Source organism: Labeo rohita, chromosome 13 (assembly GCF_022985175.1).
Source record: "Labeo rohita strain BAU-BD-2019 chromosome 13, IGBB_LRoh.1.0, whole genome shotgun sequence".
NCBI lineage: Eukaryota > Metazoa > Chordata > Actinopteri > Cypriniformes > Cyprinidae > Labeo > Labeo rohita.
In genome coordinates this window covers 13381097-13408393 of record NC_066881.1, presented here as the reverse complement: position 1 = coordinate 13408393, position 27297 = coordinate 13381097, and the positions used below count along the sequence as shown (strand labels likewise).

The 27297-nt window shown below is 36.6% G+C and overlaps 1 protein-coding gene across 3 annotated transcripts in view; it reads right to left on the bottom strand.

Moving 5' to 3' along the window:
* Positions 1-27297, bottom strand: part of akt3a (v-akt murine thymoma viral oncogene homolog 3a) — a 117787-nt gene that overhangs the window by 23941 nt on the left and 66549 nt on the right. For all 3 annotated transcript variants that reach the window (XM_051125314.1, XM_051125315.1, XM_051125316.1), the window contains 3 exons: positions 9780-9905; positions 5470-5581; positions 1536-1680 (listed from right to left, as the gene is read on the bottom strand). In XM_051125314.1, coding sequence (XP_050981271.1) covers positions 1536-1680; positions 5470-5581; positions 9780-9905 — 383 coding nt within the window. The remainder of the gene's footprint in view (positions 1-1535; positions 1681-5469; positions 5582-9779; positions 9906-27297) is intronic.

Here is a 27297-nt window from a genome sequence, read left to right as displayed (position 1 = left end):
CAGTATGGTAACGGCGTTGTAACGTAGGAAACAGTAATTCGTTTGATTACTCGTTACTGAAAAAATAACGCCATTAGTAACGCCGTTTATTTATAACGCCGTTATTCCCATCACTGCTTAACTGTGACATGTTGCCATCTTAACTTCACATTTAAAGTATATTTTCATTTTAAATCATTTCAAATATTATTTCACGTTTTATGTTTAAAATATCAAAACATTATTTATGTATTTGTAGCTGCAGTTTAAAGCATTCCATGTCCCTCTGAGCTGAGTGTAAATACATCTAAATGCCACTTCAGATGCAGCTTCTGTGTTTCCTCTGCATTGCAAACATGAATTTTGCCGATACCCATTTTATTTGCTTGGTAACGGCCCAAAAGTTTTATTATTCTAACTGGCTGGTTAAATGTAAGAATTTGACTCAAATGATGATGCACACTTTTAGAGGAAACAGCTTTTTAAATCTAGAAATGCCCATAAAAGGTAAAAATCAATTTAAACTTATTGGAAAATATTAATTTCTATCACTGCTGTGAACTGACTACACAGAATATGAAGAATATCAAAAAATTTAGGAGTCAGCTGTCCACAGTAGCCCTTAAGATACCAGCACAATAACACACTCAGCAAATTATCGTCTAATTATCGTTACTGAAATCTTTTTTGTCAACATTGCACACCTCTAGTGTATATGACGTTCTTTTTTAGACTTTCTTTTTCATGCCCTGGCTTTTCCAAGCTTTATAATAGCAGTGAATGGCTGTTGAGATTTTAAAATTCAAGTGCATCCATCCATCATAAAATGTGCTCTACATGGCTCCAGGGGGTTAATAAGGCCTTCTGAAGTGAATCGAAACATTTGTCTAAGAAAAATATCCATATTTAAAACTTTATAAACTGTAATCTCTAGCTTCACTCATTCACGATGGAGTGGCTTTCCAGCGGATGACGTGTGACACTGGTGAACGTGGTGACGAACACGGAAGCAAATTATACGAGAGTTAGTGGAAGCTAGAGATTACAGTTTAAAAAGTTTTAAATATGGATATTTTTCCTACACAAATGCATCGATTAATTTCAAAAGGCATTTATTTACCCCCCGGGGTCGTGTAGAGTATTTTTTTTTTATAATGGACGGTTGCACTTTACTGAATTTTAAAATCTCAACAGCCATTCACTTCCATTATAAAGCTTGGAAGAGCTAGGACATTTTTTTTTATTTAACTCTGGTTGTATTTGTCTGAAAGAAGAAAGTCACATACACCTAGAATGGCTTGAGTAAATCATGGTGTAATTTTCTTTTTTGGGTGAACTATACTGGATTTATGTGGTTACTTGTGAATTATTGTGATGTCTAAACTCTCATTCTGACAGCACTCATTCACTGCAGAAGATCCATCATTGCGTGAACCATCATGGGTGAACGATTCCTTTAATTTACTGAACTTTTTGCTGGTTTCTACCATTCAGCTTCCCAATGTCCCAGGCTTATGATGTTCACAGCAAACATCAAAATCTGTATTTGAAGGTACCTTGCGTTTGTGATGGCTGATCGATGTGTCCATCTCCTCCTCTCCCATGTTATCTATCTGTGAGGTGGGACTACACTGGATACGCTCCTCTTCCTGTCTTTGGAGTTTATCTGCCACCATCTGGATCGCCTCTGCCCACTCATCCCTTTACAAACACACACAAAAGCCATTAATTCAAAAAACACTGCTTAATACTTCAATAATACACCTGTGACACGCTAAACGAACACACGGTTCGATTATAAACGTAAACCGAAATGCGAATGCGACCTTTTTAGTTGGTTGAAGACATCAGGCCAGACCATCTGAGTAATTCACAAGGCCGTTCTCACTAGGTGACAGTATAATCTAATATAAGTGGGGAAGCCGCCCCTCTCTGCGAATAGTGTCTCCCTCCATTGAGTTTTCATTTGTTGTGCAGCACAACATCTGTTGTGTAGAATCAGTGGTGCATTCATGTTTCTGAGCATGTGTTAGTTTAATAATGATGGATTCATCTGAGCGAAGCTAGCAGTTTCTCACTGTTTCACAGGAAGCAGACTGAACTAGACTGTAGAGCTATGTGGTAAAGCATAGTACTACAAGTTTACAGTGGTATACAGTATAGTAATGTCATAATTTAGCAAATTTTGGTAGCTGGCTCAAACAACATGCCACTATTCAGTACATTTTGGCAGTTAGCCATGTTTATAAATAAATTTAAATAATGCTAAAGTAATATATACTGTAAATGTATTTTTCTTTTCACAGAATGACTGCATCAATTGACAGCCATAGTTTCATTTCCTCTGTTGGCCAAGACTGTTTAATTGTTGCGTAAGGTACAGATTTAGTATTGATACAGAGGTACCAGAGGCTGGTATCGTACCAAAGCAAAAATTTTGGTATTAATCCAACCCTACCAGGCAGAGTCTGAAAACCTGCACTCTTGTGCACTCCTATTTGTTAGCAGGGAATCCTCAAAAAGAATAAGAGATGGAAATATTTATTATCTCCAACATAATGTATGGATTTCCATATTGCCTCTTTTTTCATCACAAGCTACAAACCCCACGGTGGATGTTACATTCCAAATGTGCATTTGAAATCCCAAGGCAAATTTAAGATCCATTGGGTTAACACAGTAACTTATACGAAGGGCCCCCGCGCACCCTCTCAAGGTCGTGCGGATGAATGGGTGTGGAGTGGTTTGGTGTATAATGAGCGGTTTTTGCTAATGAGAGATAAAGGCTTTGAATACAGTCTGGCGTGATGCCAGCTGTCGCCACATCTCTCCTCCTCACATGTAGGCCTGCAGTTTCTGGGCCTCTGCCAGTACGCCGTGTCCCACTCCTGTTCAGAGCTGTGTGTGTGTGGGGTAAACAAAGTGCGCATTGGACTGCAATGCCCTGTGATAGATAGACAAGCAAGTTAGGAGTGCAAGGATAAACGGCTCAGTGTCTGTTCATATCTTTTGTGTGATTCGATTTTCTCTCTGTCTCTTTCAAACGCTGTTATAAGGTCTGCTCAACCATTATTTGGTGACCCCAAAAGCATACTGACAACAACAATAGGCAGATATTTCTCAGCTTTTTGTACACGGGAGAAATCAAATCCTAGTTATCACAGCTGAACGGTATGACAATCAAAATGAAATAGGTTTGGCTATTTTTGGAAAGAAAATAAATCTACTAAAAGTTGCGTGTTTTTTCGCATTTCAAATTAAGAAAAAAATGCATTTGTCAGCCAACAAACTGAAACTGAAAGAAGATGCTGTGATGACTATATTGGATCCGACAGTAATGTTGAACCACACAAGTGTGAGTAACTGTTTTTATTATTATGTGGTCAATATTGCTTTGTCTGTTATTACAGATCATTTGATATATACTGAGTGTTTTTCACCTAAATCACTGCAGCGTCCATCTATGAAGGATTTAGGCTATTAAACTTACACAAGTGTTACCAGTGGGTAAAGTAGAGAAAATAACCTATTACTTCTAAATTATGTTTTTTTTTTTTTAATGTAAAAATCTTGATGACATTATAAGTGGACATCAGAGAACAGTACAAAATAACAAATAAGGCAGACAAACATCAAATTAAAGGAAGGACTTAAGCATTATTCTATGTGTTGACGTAATTTCAAAGCAAATAGGATGACAATGCGAGACATATCAAGCAGTCCCATCCCCTTTTTTAAATAGCCAATAGCATTTCGTAAATATCACAGCTTGGGCCTGAGCATTGAGCTGGGTAAAGCTGTATTTGACATTGTATGACAGCCACGATCTTCTCCATATCAAATTATCTTTATATATAATAGCATTCTGTGTAGAATTTAAATGTGTCTGATACGTCTTGTGGTCTGTGGCAACTCACACATATGATCCGCTCTATGCTATCGTGTCTCAACGCGAAACCAGATTTCATTCTCCCCAATTGAAAGCATATATACACTGTCTGAATCGTTCCCTATCCCCTATATAGTGCACTACGTGCCATTTACTGTACAGAAAACACAAATTCTGTGAACAAGTGACCAATTTCAGCCACAGCTTCAGTGTCTATTTATAGTGTATGGGGCAGGATGCGTCGGATTCTGGTGAGCATTTGATTGGACTAAATGTTTGACGAGAAGCTAAAGGGTGATGTCATCAAAATCCATATTGGGCTGATCCATATTGGTGGAAGTTAGAGACTGTTTTGAATGCTTCTATCTTCTAAATTTTGTCATTTCTTTGGAGCACACTACCATACAGATAATCTTAAGGCTTACATATTCATACTAAAAGCTAAAAAACTTAAATTATTAACTTTAACCCTGTTGAAAAAAATCAGCATATGCTGGTTAGGTATGTTTTGAAGCATGGCTGCTGGTTTGAGCTGGTTTAAGCTGGTTCTTAGCTGGTTATGTGCTGGTCCTAAGTTGGTCCTAAGCAACTCCTGCTCAGGACCATCTTAAACCAGCACATGACCAGCGAAGGACCAAAATGAGATTTTGTTTTGTCAGGTTCAGCTCACTTCTTGGTACAAATTTGTCATAAAAATGTAGGTATACACATACTCACATACTCACACACACACACATACAAATTCATCTTCTTTTCTGCATTTCACCTCTGCTTTAACTTGTTTCCTAATCTATCTTTCTAATAAACCTGGCATTGTACACTGTGAATATTTCTGGATCTGTCATAAACTGCTTAAAGCATCTGCTGAATGCATACATGTAATCACTACATTATCAGCCAAGCAATTGCTATGGCATATCATATTTTCTACTATGGTCATTATTAATGCTTTAAATTAAAGTAAGTAGAATAATAGAGTTCTCATTCAAACAGCAACTCCTTTTGTATGAGGTGGTTGCCAAATCAGTTTTGTTTAGATCAAAAATCAAAATTCATTCAGACTTATTTCTCACATTATCAGTTTATTCGCTATAGTTTAGAAAATGATAATAAAATATGACAAGAACTGAGAGTTAAACTGTGACAGAACAAATTCATCTTGATAATGTCAGATAACTTTGATAGAAAGGTATGCAATGGATTACAATCAACCAAAAAACTACACAACTATCAATACTTTGTTGACCAATTACCAAGCAATGCTTAATTTTATTCATATAGTCTGTCGTGTAAAAAGTTCACATTATCAATTAAAGAAAAACACTTAAATTCTTATCAGTTTTACTGGTAGTCCACTGTATGAAGAAACTGCATATAACGTCACAGTTTACTTTATTTTGCTATCTTAGCTTGCATAAATGAGCTATAGTGTCCTGCACCCACTAGTAAAAAAATATATCAAAAATGATTTCTGGTGTTTGAATAATTTTTGGTTTGACTGTATATAACATTAAAAGTGCCAGCTGCACATTGTTGTTGTAATGCATGTATAATGATGCTCTTAAAAGTGTGTTTTTTTTTACATTAGAGACCATTCTCACCTTTCTTCTAATGTGTCCACGTGGAAGGTCCTCTCTATGACTGTAGTCCATTGTAGACATCTAATAATAAAAGTGTTCGGCTTTGGTCGTTCAGTTTTCATCAGCTGGCATTCTGGAATGACAGACAAGGAAATTGTAGCCACATGAAATTTCATGCGCATACACACTAAATGGCATACACGCTAAACAAATATACACTTAAATCACAGGCAGGGAGAAACCTGACCTGAATACTAAAGCAAAGCCAGCCCACTTCCAAACTCTCCGGCTGAGAGTGTTTGCCATTGTCAGAGTGTTTTATTTGATAAACAGAGGGGAGCAGCGAGTCCGATGTAAAACAAATGGCCATTAGCAGAGAGGAGGCAGCGGGTGGGAAAGAGCCACGGTGAGATGAATTGCTGGAATGTGGCGCTACATTTCATATACAGCCACCGCCCAGTCAGTCAGAGGGAAGTAATGCACATCTCGGATACTTTATGAAAGTAGCAGGGGACAGAGGTGACGTTCAGACTGGGCTCAGATTTTGGGGACAATGCCCAGACGACAGGTGAAACGCAACAGCGGCCTGGGCTGCCAGTCCCATAATGAGAGCCCTCAGCTGGCCAATTCCAGCCACCTCTGAATGACGGCAGGGCCTAAATTTAGACAGGAAGGTTAATGACGACACCGCTAAGGTCACGAAGCCACGCACTGTACAGAACATCTACCTGGGCAGTAGAGGGAAAATCGAGTCCCATGCTGAGTGCAGAAAAACAAGGTCACAGCAGCCAGAATGTGACACCTCAGGAGGAGAGGAGGCAGAGCTGACAGTATTGTTTGCTTTGCCACATTAGATCACAGATGACGAGCATCGCTTCAAGCAAGAGTCGCTAAGGAAATCTAGCATGCCAATTAAACAGCCCAGAAGCTGCGACTTCCGCTGCTTGCAACATGCAACATCTCTTAAAGGTTTTCTCAAGTCCAAAATAAAGTTGAGATGGTGCCAATGCACAAAAACATCAGGAGACAAAACACAGCATTCAGCTGTGTAAATGTTAGGGAGAATTGGCTTTGAAGGAAAAGGTTAGAGGGTTAAAAAACTAAAATAAAAGATGGCAAATCTTTTTTAAAAAATCCCGCTTAAAAGTGTCAAGTACTTAGAAATCTACTTCTTGTATTCATGTTGGTTTTTAAAAACTTTCATACAAAAACAAACAAGTTTCATTTTTTTTTTACATTCAAATACTGTGAAATATTATTACAAATGTTTTATTCCGGTGATGGGAAAGCTGAATTTTCAGCACCAGTGTCACATGATGCTTCAGAAATCATTCTAATATTCTAAAATTCTGATTTGCTGCTTAAGAAACTATTCAGCATTCTTTGATGAATAGTAAGCTCTAAAACAGAATTTATTTAACAGAAATCTTTCTATACATAAACACTTATACAAACATATCTGTCAAAATGTCCTTTCTTCCTTCATTTAAAAAAAAAAAAAAAAAAATCCAGCTGTACGTATAAGGCAGCGTTTCCATCTTGGTGGTAGAAGCTCTAAACGGAACAAATTGGTGGATTTCCCCGTGCAAAGCGATTCGTCATATGCTGCAATCATTGTTAAAAAAAGACAAATTGGTCAATATGGACTGCGGTGTACTAGGGAGCAGATGCAAGGCTGGTCAGGCTGCGTACAGGACTCTGTGAGAGCGGTCCGGAGGAAGGCAGTCTGGTGGCAGCTCGTTGCACAGGGGGTGAGAGCGATGCCATTTCAGAGAGTGCATTAGGCTATCAGCCTCCCAGCACCACCTGGCCTCCCAGCTTTCTGCAACAGATGTGGCAATCCTCTCCCACTGCCAAGCGGCCCAGGCCGGATGTATGGCCACCCCTCGCTCCTCCAGCCTTTAGATTAAAACCTGGCTGGGCCTTTTGACGGATGGAGGGATGGGGAGCCGCTCGCAGCACGTGTCCAGAAACCAGCGCTGAAATCCATGCGCTTGAGGCCGAGTCGTGTTCCAGAGGAAATAAGTCACTGCTTTCGGTGATTTTATTCCACTAAAATATAAACTTTAATTCACCAAAAATCATTTAAAGGAGACATAAACTGTCGTTATTATATTGTACTGTTCTCTGGGGTCTACTTATAATGTTATCATGATAATTACATCAAAAAACAACATAATTTAGAAGTAATAGGCTATTTTCTGTCCTGTTTTGACCCCCCTCATCAGAACACTCTGTTTGAATAGGCGTGGCAGATTGTAGACTCGGAAGTAAATGCTCACTGTTATGATTGGCTAACACTTACGTATGTTTGACAGCACACATCCTTCACAGATGGACGCTGCTGTGATTTAGGTCAAAAATGTCTTTAATAACAGACAAAGCAATAGTGACCACATATTAAAAACAGTTACTCACACAGTAATGTCGTGTGGCGCGACATTACTGTCAGATTCATTATAGTCGGCACATCGTCTTTTAGTTTCAATCTTTGTTCCTTGTTTGTAAACAAATCCGCGGTAAAATGTGAACAATGGACCATGTTCTTACTGATGCAGTCTGGAACTTCATTAAAAATAAAGTTCATCCACTCTTTCCTAATGTTGGGATCAGAAGGAAAGCAATGTAAAGACTCTGTTTTTCCACAACTTCTTATCTTCGGAGCTGTCTTTATTGTTTGGTTTCTGCGTGGTGGGCGGGGCTAAACAGGCAGTGATGTAGAAGCAGGCGTTGATCTTCTTCTGTGGAGGCGGAGTTACACTATTACATAGTGGCACATTCCACAACCTGTCGTTTTGGCAGATTGAGCTCAAAATAAGCTGTTTTTAGACTAAAGAGAAAGTTTTGAGTTCTGAAACGTACAGGATGTTTTAATAGTACAGTGACATCTTCTATGCCAAAAGATCAAGGAAATTTTGATTTCTCAGTTCATGACCCCATAAAAACTCAGATAAGAATAATGAGGTGAAACAGGACTGCAAAGCATTATGGCTAAATCAACCACATTTTTGTACGTCTAGAAGGATCCCAACATTAGAAAAGGGTGGATGATTTCTTTTCAATGATCATTGATCATTTCAGATTTGCCTTAACAGTTTGATCACTTTTAAAATATACCACAAACTTTGTACCATAACAAAGGTAATTTTACATGTTCAAAAATTAAAACTACGACTAGCATTATAAAACTTGAGCTCATGAAAAATATTAAATAATTTAATTAAATGATGAAATTATCTCTACAATAGACTATTAAAAACCACATTGTGCTAATCTGTGCTAGAAATTTCAGCTGTCAAATTAGTAAATGGACATATAAGTTTTTGAACAGTAAGACTTTTAATGTTTTTTTTTAAAGAAGTCTCTTCTGCTCTCCTGCATTTATTGGATCCAAAGTACAGCAAAATTTTGAAATATTTTTACTATTTAAAATAACTGTTTTCTATATGAACATATTTAAAAATGTAATTAATTCATGTTAATTTAACGTTGAATTTTCAGCATCACTACGCCAGCCACATGATCTTTCAGAAATTATTATAATATTCTGATTTGTAGCTCCAAAACATTTATTATTATTATTATTATTATCATTATGTTGAAAACAGCTGAGTAGAATTTTTTTCAGGTTTCTTTGATGAATAGAATGTTCAGAAGAACAGCATTTATCTGAAATAGAAATATTTTGTAACATTATAAATGTCTTTTAACTTTTGATTAATTTAAAGCATCCTTGCTAAATAAAAGTATTAATTTCTATAATTTCTTTCCCAATAAAAAAAAAATACTGACTCCAAGCTTTTGAATGGAAGAGTGTATAATGTTACAAAAGCTTTTTCTTTCAGATAAATGCTGATCTTTGGATCTTTCTATTCATCAAAGAATCCTGAAAAAAATGAACTCAACTATTTTAAATATTGATAGTAATAATAATAATAATAATAAATGTTTCTTAAACAGCAACTCAGCATATTAGAAAGATTTCTGAAGAATCATGGTGACAGTTAAGACTGGAGTAATGATGCTGAAAATTTAGCTTTGATCACAGGAATAAATTACATTTTAAAATATATTCAAATAGAAAGCAGTTATTTTAAATAGTAAAAATATTTCACAATATTACTGCTTTTGTATTTTGGATCAAATAAATACAAGCTTGGTGAGCAGAAGAGACTTCTTTAAAGAACATTAAAAGTCTCACTGTTCAGAAACGTTTGACTGGTAGTGTAATTTTGGACTTAACACAGATCAGTGAATTCACTCGAGTTAATTCATTTCATGGAGAAGAATGTGCAAAATTGTACATGTCTTGCTTTGAAGGCATCACTTACTTGCAACAGAGAAGTTATTGAGAGGGTAGGGAAGATCTGCATCCTGTGGCTTCTCCTTATATCCGATAAAGGACCCATCGGTTTTTAGCAGGAAGTAACGAGGTCTCCAATTCTTAATATATTCACCTGGGGGAAAAAAAAAGAAATATACATTTAATACGCCTGACCTCGTACGGCTTATCCAAACACATTCAAAAACTCAACCTCTAATTCACACTTTCTTTTCTTCTACATATAACAGTGAGAAAACACATTACCCTTTTAATAAAATTGCTTCGGGTAGTGATAAACTGCATGCATTAATATAACAAAACTAATATTACACAATGAACACGATTAGACGGTGCTTATCCATCGAATTGACTTAATTTTGACTTTGCATATGACTAAACACAGGATTAAAATGTTAACATGTTTACCACAGCTAGTCCAGCTGTCAGCTACTGAATCATCTGCCTAAATCCGAGGGCAGGTGTTAGTACAAGCCAAACCAGGGCCGGTGGCACCAGGTCGGCTTACAGTAAAACGCGTGCGGAAACGCACCACACAGGGGGTCACAGAATCCTCACAGGGGGCAGCAGAGACACCTTTAACCTTTCTATGCTAAAGCCGCAAAAAACAACATCTGCTGAGCAGCTGGTCATGCCATATTATCATGCAAAACTTCTGGTGCAACAGCCTGTGCTATCTAATAATAAACAGCAGGATTACAAGGGTGTCAGCATCACCACGCAGGGGGCAAAGCCGCACGCACACACAGTCCAATAACAGGCTTCAAGAGTGATAATGCACACAACATCTGCCTGCTGAGTGATGCATGCTGGATGCTGAAACCAAGCACGCTTGTTCATTTGCAATTTCGTAGTGAACAATGGAAAGTTAAACACAAGATGAAATGATCATTTTGTTTCTTGTGTCATTCAAAACAATCTCCAAAAAAGCAGCCCAACATGTATGCTATATTTCAAGCCTTCTGAAGTCACACAATAACTGTGTGAGAAAAAAATAGTAAATGAGCAAAAAAGCTAATTAAAAAATCTTTTAAGTCTGTAAAAATAAACTAAGGAATAACAAATCAGAAAACACGAACGCATCTTATTTTTGTCATTGTTTAAGTCCTCGCGCTACGCAATCCTTTGATAAAATATGCTGAATCTAACCTCGAAACCCGACTGTTTAAATCTGTTCTTGCTGATCGTATTTATTAAGATAGACAATCTGGTATTCGTTCAAGCGCAGACGCAGGAGAATCCGCAGACATGTAGTTTCTGATTCTGAACTCCTGGTAATTAGCCACGATCTTCTCTAAGTGACACATGAGCCTCGTGACAGCTCTGATCACTTTTTTTTCAGCAGAAGAGAAAATAAACAACATGTTCTATTTGTAACATCCACTTAAAGCATAATGACACCAGCTTCTCCTAATTAACACATCAGAGAAAAACACCTGCTCATGTTAATTTGAGGAGACGGAGGTCTTCGCCGGTATGCCTCAGTGAGGAAGAGGAATCGCTGGGTAGGAGGGAACAGCTGAACAGAGGCATCCGCCTTCCAATCAAAAGGCACAAAAAAAGAAGCGAAAAGGGACGAAGGATACAAGTGGGCTGTGAGCCGACACAGAGATAAATTTATGCATGACAGCTATGAGGACCATCTATCATTGACCGAGGCATTTTATCTATAGATGAAACTTTAGTGAGAGAGCTTGTTGATTTTTCAAAGACAGTATTCAGCTTAATTTCTTTGACTTATAGGCACAGTTTCAGACGGGGCTTAGCTTAGTAGGACTAGGCCTTAGTTAAATTAAGATATTTAAGCAGCTTTTGTAAAAATGCCTTACAGATGTGCATATTGAGGCACTTACATTTTTTAAGATATGTCAGGCAACATCTATTTTCAGTTGAGACAGCTCAAACATGCATGTAGGGATGGCTTTGGTATGATACCAGAATCTAATACCTCAGTATCGATACTAAATTGATACCATAGGTGACAAATAACCAGCTTTAAAAGATAAGTGAATTGAAAACAATTTAATAAGTAATGTTAACATACTAAAAATGTATTAGCTCATTTATCATTTATTGACCTAGATTAAAAAGTGCTGTAATACTGTTAGGTCAGCTTACCTAATGAATTTAACAAAGGTTGCTTTACTGTAAATATTATTCATTCTAACACTGATCAGTTGGCGGAAAGTAGTCAAGTATTTGTACTCTGCTTTAGAAGTATTTTTCAAGTGTCTGTACTTTATCAGTGTTTTCTTTAGAAAAATTTACTTCACTACATTCCAATGCATAGTACTTTTTACTGCACTACGTTTCAATTTCTTACTTTCAAGTAGAAGTAATTCAAAGATGTACTTGAGTACAAGAAAATACTACATTGTTAATATGGTTAATAAGTATTAAAGGTGACACAAACAACAACTTTTATTTATGAAATGTAGTGCAGTAAAAAGTATGACATTATGCTTTGGAATGTAGTGAAGTAGATTTTTTCCAAAGAAAAACACTCTGATAAACTACAGATACTTTCTACATTTACTTGAGTAAAGAAAAAAAAAACTTAACTACTGTTTGCCTCTGATCTGTTGTGAATAAAAGTTCATTAAAACTGAACTTATGAATGATACACTCACCTGTCTATCTCTAAATTCGCTGAAAAGATCAGGATGATCAAGTGACAGATCCTTGGCAACATTTGATGTGTTGTCTCCTGTGGCAACACATGATTTATAGCAACTCTTGCGTACAGGTGCAGTAAGGTCAATTCGTTCACCTTTATCATCTGTTTTGTATGCAAAATAATGTCATATTTCACATCTATTGTTGTCTTTATTTACTAGTTTCGGACGCGTTGATGGATTTCATCTGTTTGACGATCCATCGCGTTGTTCTGTCGTCACTTTTACCGGTTTCGCAGCGTTTTGGGAAGCACTGCCTACAGGTGAACTTCGGAACAGCAGCGTATGAAATACCGAACTGGGCGAAATGATGATATCGAACCGTTTGAAATATTATATATACCGGTATTTTTCCAGTACCGGTATACCGCGCATCCCTACATGCATTTGGGACTAGCCTTAAGCCTAGTCTGTGAAACTGGGGGATAAAGAACTGGCCAGGCATGTTGTGACGCTCAAATGGGAAATGTAGGTTCAAATCCAGCCTGCGACATGTCAAGATTCAATTACCCCTCTCATCAGTCTCAATTTTTTTTTCTGACACTGAAAACTGACAAAAGCCAAAATAATAATTTAAAAATGAATATTGTAAAATTGAAATGGTCAACATTTGATTGCATCCAATTTATTTTTTTAAAAAGGTTTTCTCTTTCCTTAATCTCTTCCTGTCTAGTTTGTAATAATCTGAACAATGTCTGAAAAATTGTATTATGAGCATTTATTTGCCACTATCACTTATAAAAGTGTCTGCTAAATTAATAAATGTAAATGCAAAATAATATAATTTAATATAATATAATATAATACATGGGTTCTTTTTTTTTCTGAAAGTAATTTCTGAGATTTTAAGTTAATATTTCCTTAATTTAAAATTTTCCACCATTGCATGTTCATGGTTCTTTGATGTTGGTTAAAGGTCACAGAACATGCAGGTAAACAGATAAAATATTGCATATTTTTGTTAAAAGTTTTTTATTTAATTTTTAAAAAATCTTTAAAGTCGCTTTGGATAAAGGCATCTGATGAATGAATAAATGTAAATGTAAAATAAAAATAACATAATTTATTATTTTCCTTTTTTTGTCCCCTTGGACATAAAATATTTTCTGGAAGTAATTCCTGAGATTTTAATCTATTTCAACAATTTAATAACACGTTTTTTATTATTTATACTAGCATTACATTTATTAAGCTTTAGTAATAAAACGAAGCTATTGTCCTGTAAAGTAAAAATTATTATAATCATTTTATTTTACATTGCAGGTAACAATACTAACATTTATGTTAAATTCTACACTTTCATCCGTTCAAACCCTCAAGCTTTTATTTTGGTGGGATACTGGTTTAATGCTGTAAATGTCTAACTATATAGCTATATATTATAATAAATATATTCAAATATAATATAATATACTATAATTAAAAAAAAACACTTTTGTCTTCTCTTACGTGAGCACAAACTGTCACACAGAACATTATTTTTGTTATTGGTGGCTCAGCTACGGACAAATGCAAAGCAAAGAGTTTAATCAACAATCTGTTCCTGGATCAGCCATGGTGTCTTGTTTTGAGTTATAGAAAATTGTGACCATAGACCACAAAACCAAGTCTTAAGTAGCATGGGCATTTGTAGCAATGGCCAACAATCAATATGGGTCAAAATGATTGATTTTTGAATATTGATTGATGAAATCCATTAGGATATTAAGATCACATTCCATTAAGATATTTTGTAAATTTCCTACCGTAAATATCAAACCATAATTTTTGCATTGCTAAGAACCTTATTTGGACAACTTTAAAGGCGATTTTCTCAGTATTTTGATTTTTTTGCACTCTCAGATTCCAGATTTTCAACTAGTTATATCTCAGGCACTCGTTCTTCTATTCTTACAAACCATACATCACTGGAGAGCAGCTTATTTTTTCATTGAGCCTTATGACTGGTTTTGTGGTCCAGGTTCAAAAATATTAAATAAGAACTGATCCCTATAGTAGATGGGTTTAATACTGGTTTAATGCAGTAAACTACCTATATAGCAATATTATATAATAAATATAATATAAGAAATGCTTTTGACTTCTCTAAAGTGAGCCCAAACTGTCACACACAACATTATTCTTGTTATTAGTGGATCAGTTACGGACAAACGCAAAGCAAAGAGTTTAATCAACGATCTGATCCTGGATCAGCCATGGCGTCTTGTTAACCAGCGTAGAGTACAATCAGTGTGCCGCTGACAGAGCCAGGGGTTGAACAGAAGGGGCTGCGTGACTAAAAGCAAATGTCGCTCGAACCCAGCCAGTGCTGTTTCATCAAACCATTTTTACTGGCTTCTCAATCGTGAAATTTGTTTCTTTAGATCCAAAACAGTAGGCGGACAGTTGGTCTGGCAGGCGCCGGTGATGCTTCCACCATCAAGTTTCCAGAGCGTTTGGTCAAAGTGAACAGTCCGACTGGTTAGCATTATTACCAAGCAACACCTTTAGATGTTGAGATTAGCGACTTAACAAATACGGTCGATTCTTCAATGACCGTTGTAGTCAGACTGACAAACGCTCCGACTAACAAGCTTGCAGGTAATACCTGAGCGATCGTCGGCAGATATGCAACAGGACGTCCAAAGTCCCTGCCGCCCCATTCCAATTAAGTTCTGAGATCCAAACAGCTCCAATTGAACAATTAAAATATCATACCGGGTGCCATTCAATTACAAGCCCAGATTAATTGTTCATTTGTCTGTGGTCTGTGACAGCCTGATGGCTGTGGGACAGAGAATTGGACGGGCCGCTTTCGAGACAGACGCGATCCTGAGCAAACTTCCCCCCAAAACATCCGAGCCACTCCTGAGACTTCCCGAAGGCTCGCTGCCTCTGCCACGCTCGTTGCGACGTGATGGAGCTTCGGCAGGACAGGAGGAAAAAACAAGCCCACGGAACACAAAAAAACAAGGCCATTTGTTAATCAGCCCAAACAAGGATTTAATTTAATGCTTTGGCGGGAACTGCTCTACTTTGCAGATGGCTTAAAGATGGGCATGTGATGGGTGCCCTGGGACCAGCGGGCTGTCGCGTTCCAGCACACGCCGGGCACTCCAAGCGGCACCAGCTCGCCTGGGCACGAGCGCCCACAGCCGCTACAGCGCAGCCTGGGCACCGGCACGTGGTCCGAGACGTGGGCAGCATTAGGTGGTGCGGTACGGATGGAGAATGCGCGGGAGGGAGAGCTGGCCGCTTACGGAGATTGCTGTGTTTTGTTCACCATGTACCGCAGCAGCTTGCCGAAGGAGAGCGGCTGGAGTCACTTTGTCAGTTTGGCAGAGACGGACGCAGCATGGACACACTCACGCTCTGACTCATTCACACACACACGCTCGCAGCAAACAGTCGCTCTGAGAAACTATTGTCAGAAGTACTGCTTCTCGTTTGACCCACGCTCTCGTGGTTAGTGCTGCCGCACTTTCATGCTGCTGATGTTCATTCAGGAACCGCTGTGATGACTTCAGAGAGTAATTCGGTAGACCGATGACTCAACTACGGCTACTTTCAGCCCTGTGGACTTTTTTACGAAATAAACAGACTCTTTGCACTCAGTACTTTTCATTTATCCACTAACAATTTCCAACAGTAGACATACACATCACAAGAGAATTTAGTCCTTTTTCTTCTAAAACATCATAAACATTTCCATCAACTCAAATAGTGTGCTGGACAATGAAAACGTACAACTTAATTCATTTAGCTTGATTTTTTTTCTTAACACATCTTACATAGTCTTTGCTTCCTTGGTAACCAAGTACACTGAATATTGAATGGCAAATTTGTTGGTTGTGGCAGAACTGATGTCACAGTTGCATTAAAAACATATAGTATACACTTCATATAAACAATAATAGTAAATAATTAAATTATTTCATGATGGAATTAATATCACACTTTGATTATGATCACACGCAAATAATAAAATTATCAAATATTTCATAATGAAATTAATATATATATAATAAATGTAAAAAAAAACATTTACTTAATATAGTAATCGCAAGTATTTACACATAGTATTAAATATTTAAAAAATAGTAAATGGAATTATCACATACATATAATAAAAATAAAAATAATAATAATAATAATAGTTTTTATTTATATAGCGACTTTCCAACACCCAAGGTCACTTTACAAAGTCAAATACTGAGCACACATCATTACTTGATTATGATCCCATCATATAAAAAACTAATAGTAAATAAAGTTATAAAATATTTCATAACGGAATTAAAATATATAATAAACATTGAACGTGTACTTACTGTTGTAATAGCAAAAATATTTTTGAAAAATAGTATTTTTCAAAAATAGTTTGTAATATTTTATAATGGAATTAATTACATGCATATAATAAATATTGAGCACATGCTATTACTTTAGTAATAACAGTAAATTATGCATAATTACAAGCAAAAAAAAAAAACTAAACCAAACCATAACCCTATGGTAGTATAATTAATCAGTATATTACTCTGTATTATTTGTGTAATTACACTGTAACAATGACAACTTAAAATAAAGAATACTGGTGTAATGCTGTAAACTTAGCTAGCTATATAACTATATAACATAATAAATATATTGAATATAATATAACTTAAAAAAAAAAAAAAACAAATTTGTCTTCCCTAAAATATAAACAGCATAAACTGTCATACACAACATAATTCTTATTATTGGTGGATCAGTTATGGATAAACACAAAGCAAAGAGTTTAATCAATCATGGTGTTTTGTTAACCAGTGTAGAGTACAATCACTGTGTCGCTGACAGAGCCATAATTACAAGCAAAAAAAACCTAAACCAAACCATAACCCTATAGTATCATAATAAATTAATATTACTCAGTAACATTTGTGCAATTACACTGTAACAATGACACCTTAAAATAAAATGTACCCAACTTTACATGCAAAAAGCATTAGAAAAGCATCAAAAACAACCAATATAGGCATTACAGCTGCAATGTGACCTTCATGTAACAAAAGATACAATAAAAGCATATTCTGGGACATTTTCCCACAGCCACACAGCTATTTTCTGCGTGCAACCAAAAGTAAACTGCACCTAGACCGGACTCAGCTTCAGTCTGTGGGCGAGACAGAACAGTAATGACCAGAGTTAAAGTGAGAGACTTTTTCAGAGACCAATCTGGACAATGTCAGTGACTTTCAAATGACTCAGCCGTTCCTTTATGTAACTGTACTTGGTCGAACGTGACCAACACCAGGACAGACTCAGACATGCTAATCAGCTCCACTGGAAGGCGATGCAGCTGTGAAGTTGTCAAATGCAATTTCAGGGCTTAGCCAAGGTGGGGAGGAGTGGAGTAAAAGCGACAATACTTAGCGACGCTCTGGGGATTTGCTGTATTTTCGCCAGAATTGCCGGCAAAGACTTAAACGCTGATCCCCTTACAGAGACGAAGGTCATATCACCTGTTAAGACAGCCAGACACAACAAGACAGATTGGCGCCTGATTCACCACCGTCACACCGACCAGAAGAAAGTAAACAAGGGGACGTTACCCTGCCTGTCACCCCTTAAAGATGGATAGATGGATAAGGCGACCAGGTCACATCCAGCAACCATGAATATTTCCATTATATGCAAATTAAATTCTTGCTTAGAGTTACATACTGGTATCTATGTAAAAGAATGTATATGCTGATAAAGAGAGTGGACTTTAATGTAGATTAGGGCTGTCAGTAACGACAATAGCCTTTAAAATTACTTAAAATACATATATAACAGCAATGAAGCAATGATTAGTTCAAATTAGGAATCAAAAGCAAGTAACCATGATTTTATTGAACAAAACTGTTAAAATACATAATGTATTATAAACAATAGAGCTAACATACATTGCTCATTATAACAAATGACTCCAGAGGGCGCCAGCGGCCTGACGATTGTTTTTACACTTTACTGCGCAATCTAATCCTTGTTTAATATAGACTAAACAACATTTAATTCAAATCTCCACTACATCTTTAATATTTAGCCATTTCTTTGCGACAGAAATGCTACAGCAACTGTAATATGTGGACATCAAAACGTGTAAACTCAGAGCGTGGGATTAAATTTTTATTTTGAAATCGAGATGAGCAGTTAGCATGTTTAACAAGATACTGATGTATTCTCCTTTGTTTGCATAGGTTTATAAATGATTTACCTTACAAATCTGATGAAATGGTGCACTTTGCATTCCCAGATGAACGTTATAATAAACCCAAACTCACAGCAATATGCAGAGATGGAGTTTGAGTTCATGGAGCAGCATTTACTGTGAATTGAGCCACACTGACACACATAACCTAACCTACACGCATGTAAATAATTAAAGCACATTCACTAAAACCTGCATCGCATATATTTATTTAATTGAATTGTAGTGTTTGTGAATTAATAATTTTTAAATGGCTTAAATATATCATGCAGCTTTGGATTCTTGTCTGTAGAAAGTGCCACTTCCAGTATTTTGCCGGTTACTCATTTGTTGTATTTAGAAGGGATACAGCTCCGACCAGAAACTAACAATGAAATGAATTTTTCAACCTGTTTGATTGTTTTATTAAGATCTACTCAACACTGGCAAAATGCAATCGAGTATTTTTTAAAATCAAGTACTCGAAACAAAAGGGCTACTTTAACACTGTTGTCGCAGGTTGTTTTTAATGTCTGCAGGTTAAAGTGACCCCAATAACGAAGCCCACCAAAAATTTCACCCCCTAGAATGCGATTTTTACTAGGGGACCCCCTGTGACTGGGTTAGTTATGGGCTTGTTTTGAGTAGGAATTGGATGGGTTTTGTTGTGAAAACCTGGCAACCCTGACTCGAACTGAATCGAGGAACTGTGACAGCTCTACTGTGGCTTAGCAGACATTCAGCATCAATATACTTTACCGTGGCGTACATTATCCAAAAAAGAAACAACTTTTAAAAGGTACAAATTTTACTTTTGAGGTACTAATATGTGCCATTTAGGTGGAAATAAATACAAAGATGTATTTTTTTAGCTTTTGTACCTTAGGGTACCACCACAGTGACAGCTTTGTACCTTTTTTCTGAGACTGCAGGATGCAGGAAAGTGAGCTGTGACTTTAAAAAAAATAAAACTAATGAAAAACAAAATGTTTTACATTGTAAGGTCTTTAACATCTTACTTAAAGGCTTTTCAGCAAGTAATGATTATGAATATACCATTAATACACTGTTTGTATGAATAATTAAATTAGCATATCATGCAATTAATTAAAATTACATTTTCAATAAAAGACACCCTAATGCTTAAGTTTAAGCATGCCATCCGCTGCAGGCATTAGTGCGTGTGTCCTCTGAGTGTCCTTAGGGAGGGCAATAAGGTGAGCCAGTGGCGCTGCAGCCGTGGACTCAACACGAGGATCTCAGACAACTTAGATACAATCCAGGGCTGGCTCAAGCCAATCCACTTAACCTGAATTAGTGTCATTAGACCGCAGCAGGAAGGAGTGCCTATGTGGACGTGCACATGGAGTAACCCTGACAAACCCCCACTACATGACACCTCAACAGAGACTACATGTATAGCTGTATACATCTGGAGTTTATGGGTCTGATGAATTAAGGATAATTCGAAAGTAGTAAATAACAGGTTGGATACAAAACGTCATGTTTACAGTGGAGACCAGCAACTTTCCAACATCTACCATACAGTACATTTTTAGTATAATGAAAACAACTGCCATTCAGTTTCCTTTTTTGACATCCAAATACAAATTCTAAACAAAGCAAGAACAGTTACTTTAATCACTTTAGTTTTCTCCTCAAATGACACCATTCAACCTTTTTAGTTACCATGCATTATGCAAAACAGACCGGGGATGAAACGGCATGTACCTCAGCCAAACTTCCTCAAGGCCGTTTTGTCTGTTTAAGTGAGTGCAGATGCCTGCTGCAGACTCCTGCTTGATGGAGGCATCAGACAATGGGCGGCAACAGAGCAGAGAGATGTCAGGCCGGCTGGAGTGGGGGGGGTGGTGAGGGAGGGAGACGAGGGTGCCCAGGGAGCCCGAGCTCCCATGAGGCCTGCACAGATTTCAGTCCGCCAGCTGCACACAGCTTGCCCTCCTGGTGCTCCTCCAGCCCCCCAGCTGGTGCAGAGAGCTGCCGCGCTGGGCCCGTACGGAGAGGCCATCCCGCCAACACACACATGGAAATCACTCACACACGCACACACACTCGAATGTGTAACAGGATAGTTTGAGCATCAGCAATCTATATGTGACAGCACTGCAAACACATGGTGCTGCGTCAAAGGTTTAACTCCCTGTCTATTAAACACACAGACTGTGCACAGGGAGCGTTTCCACTTACAGTGCACTGAATCTGCTTTACTGAAATATGACTGCTTGCTGTTATTTACAACATTGTAAAATATAAGAAAGCAGTATGGCTGTACATATATTGGATTATTATGTACATATGATTTTTTTTTCAGTATCAAAGTAGTGTAAATATACAAATAAAATAAACTGCTCATAAATAAAACCAGCTTCTGAAAAGATAACAGATATGTAACATTCATTAGAAGGAAGTAAACCAAAGTTAATTTCTGGCCATACACTGAAGTCAAGTATACTCAACACTGTTAACAACTTTAGCCACTAGATGGCACTGAACTACAGATACAGATAGTCTGATGGTTGAGCACAAGTATGAGAGAAACTAAGAGTTACTCCCAATGTGTGATAGAGAGAGAGAGAGAAAGAATGAGAGACAGAGAGAGAATGAGAGCAAAAGAAATGGAAAAACAGTCATCCAGCTTACAAACACATACAGAGGCGATTCATGCTGTAGTATTGCCGCAACGGCTACTACATCTTCTAGTTTGTTTTCCCTGTCATGGGTAAGCAGTAATTTGAAGTGAATCTACTAAAAAACAGTGACTGAAAATGAACTTGAACAACGAAACTCATTTCTAAACAGTAAAAGTGAGTAATTTCTCCACTACTCAAGGTAACTGCAACAATAAACATTTCCAAACAACTTTCCAGGCTTCTACTGCTTGGACTGACACACTCCGAGATGAAGCTGGAAATCTCAAACAGACCGTAATGGCAACTGGTGTCACTAGTGGCACAAAAACTTCAAGTGCACTCTTCAACTGTAATGACAATCTTATATATATATATATATATATATATATATGAAGAGTTCAGATGCAAAACCAGCTAAAAGCCATCTCGGTCAAAAATGAGATAATGATACTGAGTGAATGCTCTCGACACATATTATGCGTCCATCAAATACTTTTACTTCAAACTCACTAAATTCCAGCCTCAGCCCAATCAGAAGTACCAGTACTTACATAGAAACCTATACAAAGTAGCCAGAAAGAAATGCTCATTTTAAAGAAAAACGTCAAATGGATTTAGCTGGTTTTGCATCTGAACTCTTCATATATATATATATATATATATATATATAGATAGATAGATAGATAGATAGATATTTCTGATAATATATCCTGTTTTATATCCCATATAAAACAAAAGTAACAGCTTTATTCAACAATTTCTTATCTTCCGTGTCAGTCTTCGAAACACGTTCATGAGAGTACCTTCAAAGTCTTTTTTTTTCTTACTCAGTATTTTTGTCTTGTTTCCAGTCAACCCCCACCCCCCACCCCACCCCCCCTCCAAAAATTATGTAAGACATTTAGTCTTATTTCCTGGGTAAAAACATCAATATTAAGGGCATTTTGCTTAAAAAACTCAAATTATCTCTCAGTGGGGTAAAAAAATTATCTTGTTATTTTTATAATAGTATTTTTCTTACCCCACTGGCGGATCATTTTCCCCCTTGAAACAAAACTGAATATCTCACATCATTTTGCTTATCTAGTAAATGCATCTTGATTTAAGATTTTTTACATGTTTTGATATTAAACAATACAAAAATAATAAGTGAAATAAGCCTTTTTTAAGCACCACACACCTGCGTCATGGTACTCTTGCGAATGACAGCAGAGACCGCACCGGCGCCTCCATCTGTCATGCAGTGAATGCGCTACTATTCAGCTTCCGCACAGACACTTAAATAGCGCAAGTTTTTCTAGGTTAACATTAGATTGAGCGGCCATGTGAAGTTGCTACTACTTACATACTTATATATTTTATATATTTAGATTATATTTATATATTTATTATATATATATACTTATATATTTTAGATGAAAAGCCATATTTGAGGTCGATGAATGACAGGTGAGCTTTTGGATGTCCTGCCCGATGTACTATATTACCACACAGACCAGCTGTTAATGTTCTTTCCGTCACAGACTGTTTTTTCTGCGACTAAGAGACTAGTAAAATTTTGGTTGACCAAGCCTCTTCTCATCAACTTTCCTAGTCGACTAGTAGTCAATATTTTAGTTTTCTTTGTGCACAAAAATTCTATTCTCATAGCTTCATAAAATTAAGGTCAAACCACTGATGTCACATGGACTATTTTACCAATGTCCTTACTACCTTTCTGGGCCTTAAACATGTCAGTTGCATTGCTGTCTATGCAGGGTCAAAAAATTCAGATTTGATCAAAAATATGTGAATTTGTGTTCTGAAGATGAACGAAGGTCTTACATGTTTGGACCGACATGAGGGTGAGTAATTAATGACAGAATTTTCATTTTTGGGTGAACTGTCCTTTTAAAATAACATATTATTTATGTTTTTTTTTTTTTTTTTATCAAATAAATGCTGTCTCGGTGACTTAAAAAAACTTCTTTCAAAAACATTTTAAAAATCTCAGCAGACCACACACCAAATCACAATGTCAAGGATAATGGTATTGTGTCAGCGCTACTACTGAGATGCATCGCAAGTACCTGCCCTTCACCTCTGATTGTGTTTTCTGCATAAAACGCAGCTAATTAATGAGATTATTGGAAGAACTGGCAGCAACTTTGATCGGTTAATCAAATATCAGCAATTGAGCCCAATCAGGCCATCCGTTTCGCAATCTAATTTGCCTGTTGTTCACATTAAATGGGCTGCAGCATTTGCTGCGCAATGTGCAGTCCTGCAGTCATGTTCAGCGGCTGCAGTCTTGTTAGAAAGGTCAACTGAATTTAAAATAATGGGAGACACAGGCATACCTTCGTATGTCATAATGCATATACACATATGAAAAGTTCATCACAGCACATTACGAGTTATAATTAAATTTAATTTTGCATTTCACACCAATTAGACACAGTGTAATGTGTAAGTGAAGGTAAGCGTAGCAGGTCACACCGAACAGAGGTTTGCTGTGAAAAGCCTGACCCATGAATCATTTAGAATAAGAGACGAGCGCAACAATGAAGAACTTCCCAACTGTTGCCGTAGCAGCCAGAGGTCAGGGAACGATCTTTAGTGAAAGGCGTGTCCCCCAGGAGCAGGCTGGATTATTTTACACTGTGCCATTGTGAGGGGCCGCAGTGACAATACGTCTGTCCATGTGTGTGTGTGTGTGTGTGTGCTATGGATTACAGGACTCTCCAGTGAGAGCAGCGTTGCTCTCTGTCAACCCTTTGAAGCCGAGACAAGATCAAAGGCATGAGGAGCTTTCTTGTCCATTTTGCTGGTCCCATTTTAATGGCCGACTCCATTCACGAAACGGCCCACGCCGAATATCAACAAGTTTCCTCAAAACGCACACACAAGCCCTGATGGGACTGTCATCATAGGCATAATTAATTCATGGAGCCGGGACGGTCTGGCAGGGTGACTTACACATGTTACCGTAGCCTCTGGAGCATGCATAATGCATACAGGCTCCAAACATCTGAAACTCGGGGAGCATTTGAAATGTAGTTCGTATTCAAAACACACAGTCAACATTGCGAGCGTCATAAATCAAAACTGTCAGCTAGTTTTGTCCTTATGGACTGAACTACAACAAGGCTGATAATGAAGTCTGGGTTAAATACAAGTTAATCTCTATTGACTGTGGCATGCTGTCAGTTACTACAGAAAATAACAGTTTCTCAGTAAAGAAATCAACACTAATGTGTTGGCAGTTATGCACTTATAATAGAAGTCTAAGGGGCAACATACTATGTCAATGATTGGCCTGTATATAAATAAAATAAAATAAAACAGCTATAAAACCTGCTTTATAATAAAATTACATAATGTAAAAACTTATTGACAGTTATGCACTTATAGAAATAGAAATCTAAGGGGAAACATACAATGTCAATTACTTAAAATAAAAATAAATAAAATAAAATAAAATAAAATAAAGGCTTTGAGGCTTTCTTTATAATAAAACAAAACAAAACAACAAAACAAAACAAAAAAAAATAGAACAAAATAAAATTTAAAAAAGCTTGTTGCCCTGTATATATAAAATAGTGACTTTGAGGCTAAAATAAAATAAAATAAAATAAAATAAAATAAAATAAAATAAAATAAAATAAAATAAAATAAAATAAAATAAAATAAATAGTGACTTTGAAGCTTGCTTTACAATATAATAAAACAAAACAAAACAAAACAAAACAAAAAATAATAAAAAATAATAAAATAATAATAAAATTAAATAGTGGCTCTAAGGTTTGCTTTAAAATAAAATAAAATAAAATAAAACAAAAAATACATTAAATTACAGTTTTATGAGAAACTTAAAGAATTGCAAGCAGAGAAGGAAGTGATAAATAAAATAAAATAAAATAAAATAGTGGGGTTGAGTCTTGTTTTTTAATAAAATAAAATAAAATAAAATAAAATAAAATAAAATAAAATAAAATAAAATAAAATAAAATAAAATAAAATAAAATAAAATAAATAAAATAGTGACTTTGAAGCTTGCTTTACAATATAATAAAACAAAACAAAACAAACAAAATAAAATAAAATAAAATAAAACAAAAAATACATTAAATTATAGTTTTATGAGAAGCTTAAAGAATTGCAAGCAGAGAAGGAAGTGATAAATAAAATAAAATAAAATAAAATAAAATAAAATAAAATAAATGTAAACACATTCAATTACAATGTCATGACAGACTTAAACATTTGCACGCCAAGAAAGAAATTATTTCCAGTGTTGATAAAAAAAAAAAAATGAAATATTTTGAAATATTACAATTTAAAATACCTGTTTTTATTTTCAATACTTTAAAATGTAATTTATTCCTATGATATTAAAGCTAATTTTCATTCTATTACTATTCTATTCTATTCTATTCTATTCTATTCTATTCTATTTCTTTGCTTTAATAAATGGAATATACAATATTAATGGAATATGTAATATTCTAAATCGTTCTTTCACTTCTAAAAAAAAAAATACAATTTAATTAAAGTATTTAACTTCTTTTAAAACATTACCCCCAGTAGTATATATATATTTTTTTTTTAAATGGAGGCGACTTCATTAAAAGGGTCTCAGTGAGAGGGGAACAAAGGGCCCTAACATAGGGGCCACACAGAAGCAGACAGGAACAACAGCTCAGGTCTTAAAGGCTGCGGCGAGTCGCACCATCAGGCCAGTGGTGAACAGGTGCAAAGGCCTCTGTGCGTGCACTCCCCGGCCCCGGCCTCTGAATGGCCATTACAGCCGAGTGGCAGGGGTTTCTGCTATTATTTATTCAGCAGCGCATCCACCAGAACAGGCCGCTGCGCTGGGAGACAGCTGGCAATGGGGGACAATACAAGAACCCCTCAGCCCTATTGTCTGACCAGCCCCTGTCCCAGCCTCTGCTCCCACACACACACAAACACACACGCACATCTTTGTGAAGCATCCCCGAGCCTCTATTCTTCCAGTAACCAACATCGCCTCCCATCTTCCCCAGAGACACACACCACAGCTGAAGTAAACAACTATAGCCATGTAATTCTGCCTGTACTCGACCGTCCCACCCTCACAACCCCACCCTCAACCCACCAGACGTTGCCACACACACAACGCCAAACACATCCCAACCCTTCAGTCTAGGACGAACACAACCAGCAGCTTTCATTCACAACAGACCCATTAAGACACTCAATGGAGGCTGGACAGATATGACACTTGAGTTCACAAACTGCTGTTTTACTCTGAGCTGCTGTTCTTGATGTGTTTGACTTTCCTTTAGTTGTAAGTGCTGAATGAAGCCCTGCTAATAAAGTGCATCATAGTACTGGTAATTACACACAGACAAAATATTGGCTAATATTTGATGACTTGAAGATAATTAATATAACTAACCATAGAGAAACATTGAAATTGATAAATAAATGATATATTAATAAATATTATTCAATAATAATTATTTAGAATTAATACAAAATGTATATAAAATGTAACATTAGTAATTAATAAAAAAAAATGTTACATAATATATATATATATATATATATATATATATATATATATATATACACACACACATATATACATATACATATACATATATATACAGGGGTTGGACAGTGAAACTGAAACACCTGGGTTTAGACCACAATTAGTATGCCGTTTGGCCTCCTTTTGCAGCCAATACAGCATTATTTCATCTTGGGAATGACAAATACAAGTCCTGCACAGTAGCCAGAAGGATTTTGAGCCATTCCTTTCGCAGAACAGTGGCCAGGTCACTATGTGATGTTGGTGTATGAAAACATTTCCTGACTCGCTCCTCCAAAACACCCCAAAGTGGCTCAATAATATTCAGATCTGGTGACTGTGCAGGCCATGGGAGATGTTTAACTTTACTTTCATGTTCATCAAATCACTCTTGTCACCAGTCTTGCTGTGTGTATTGGTGCATTATC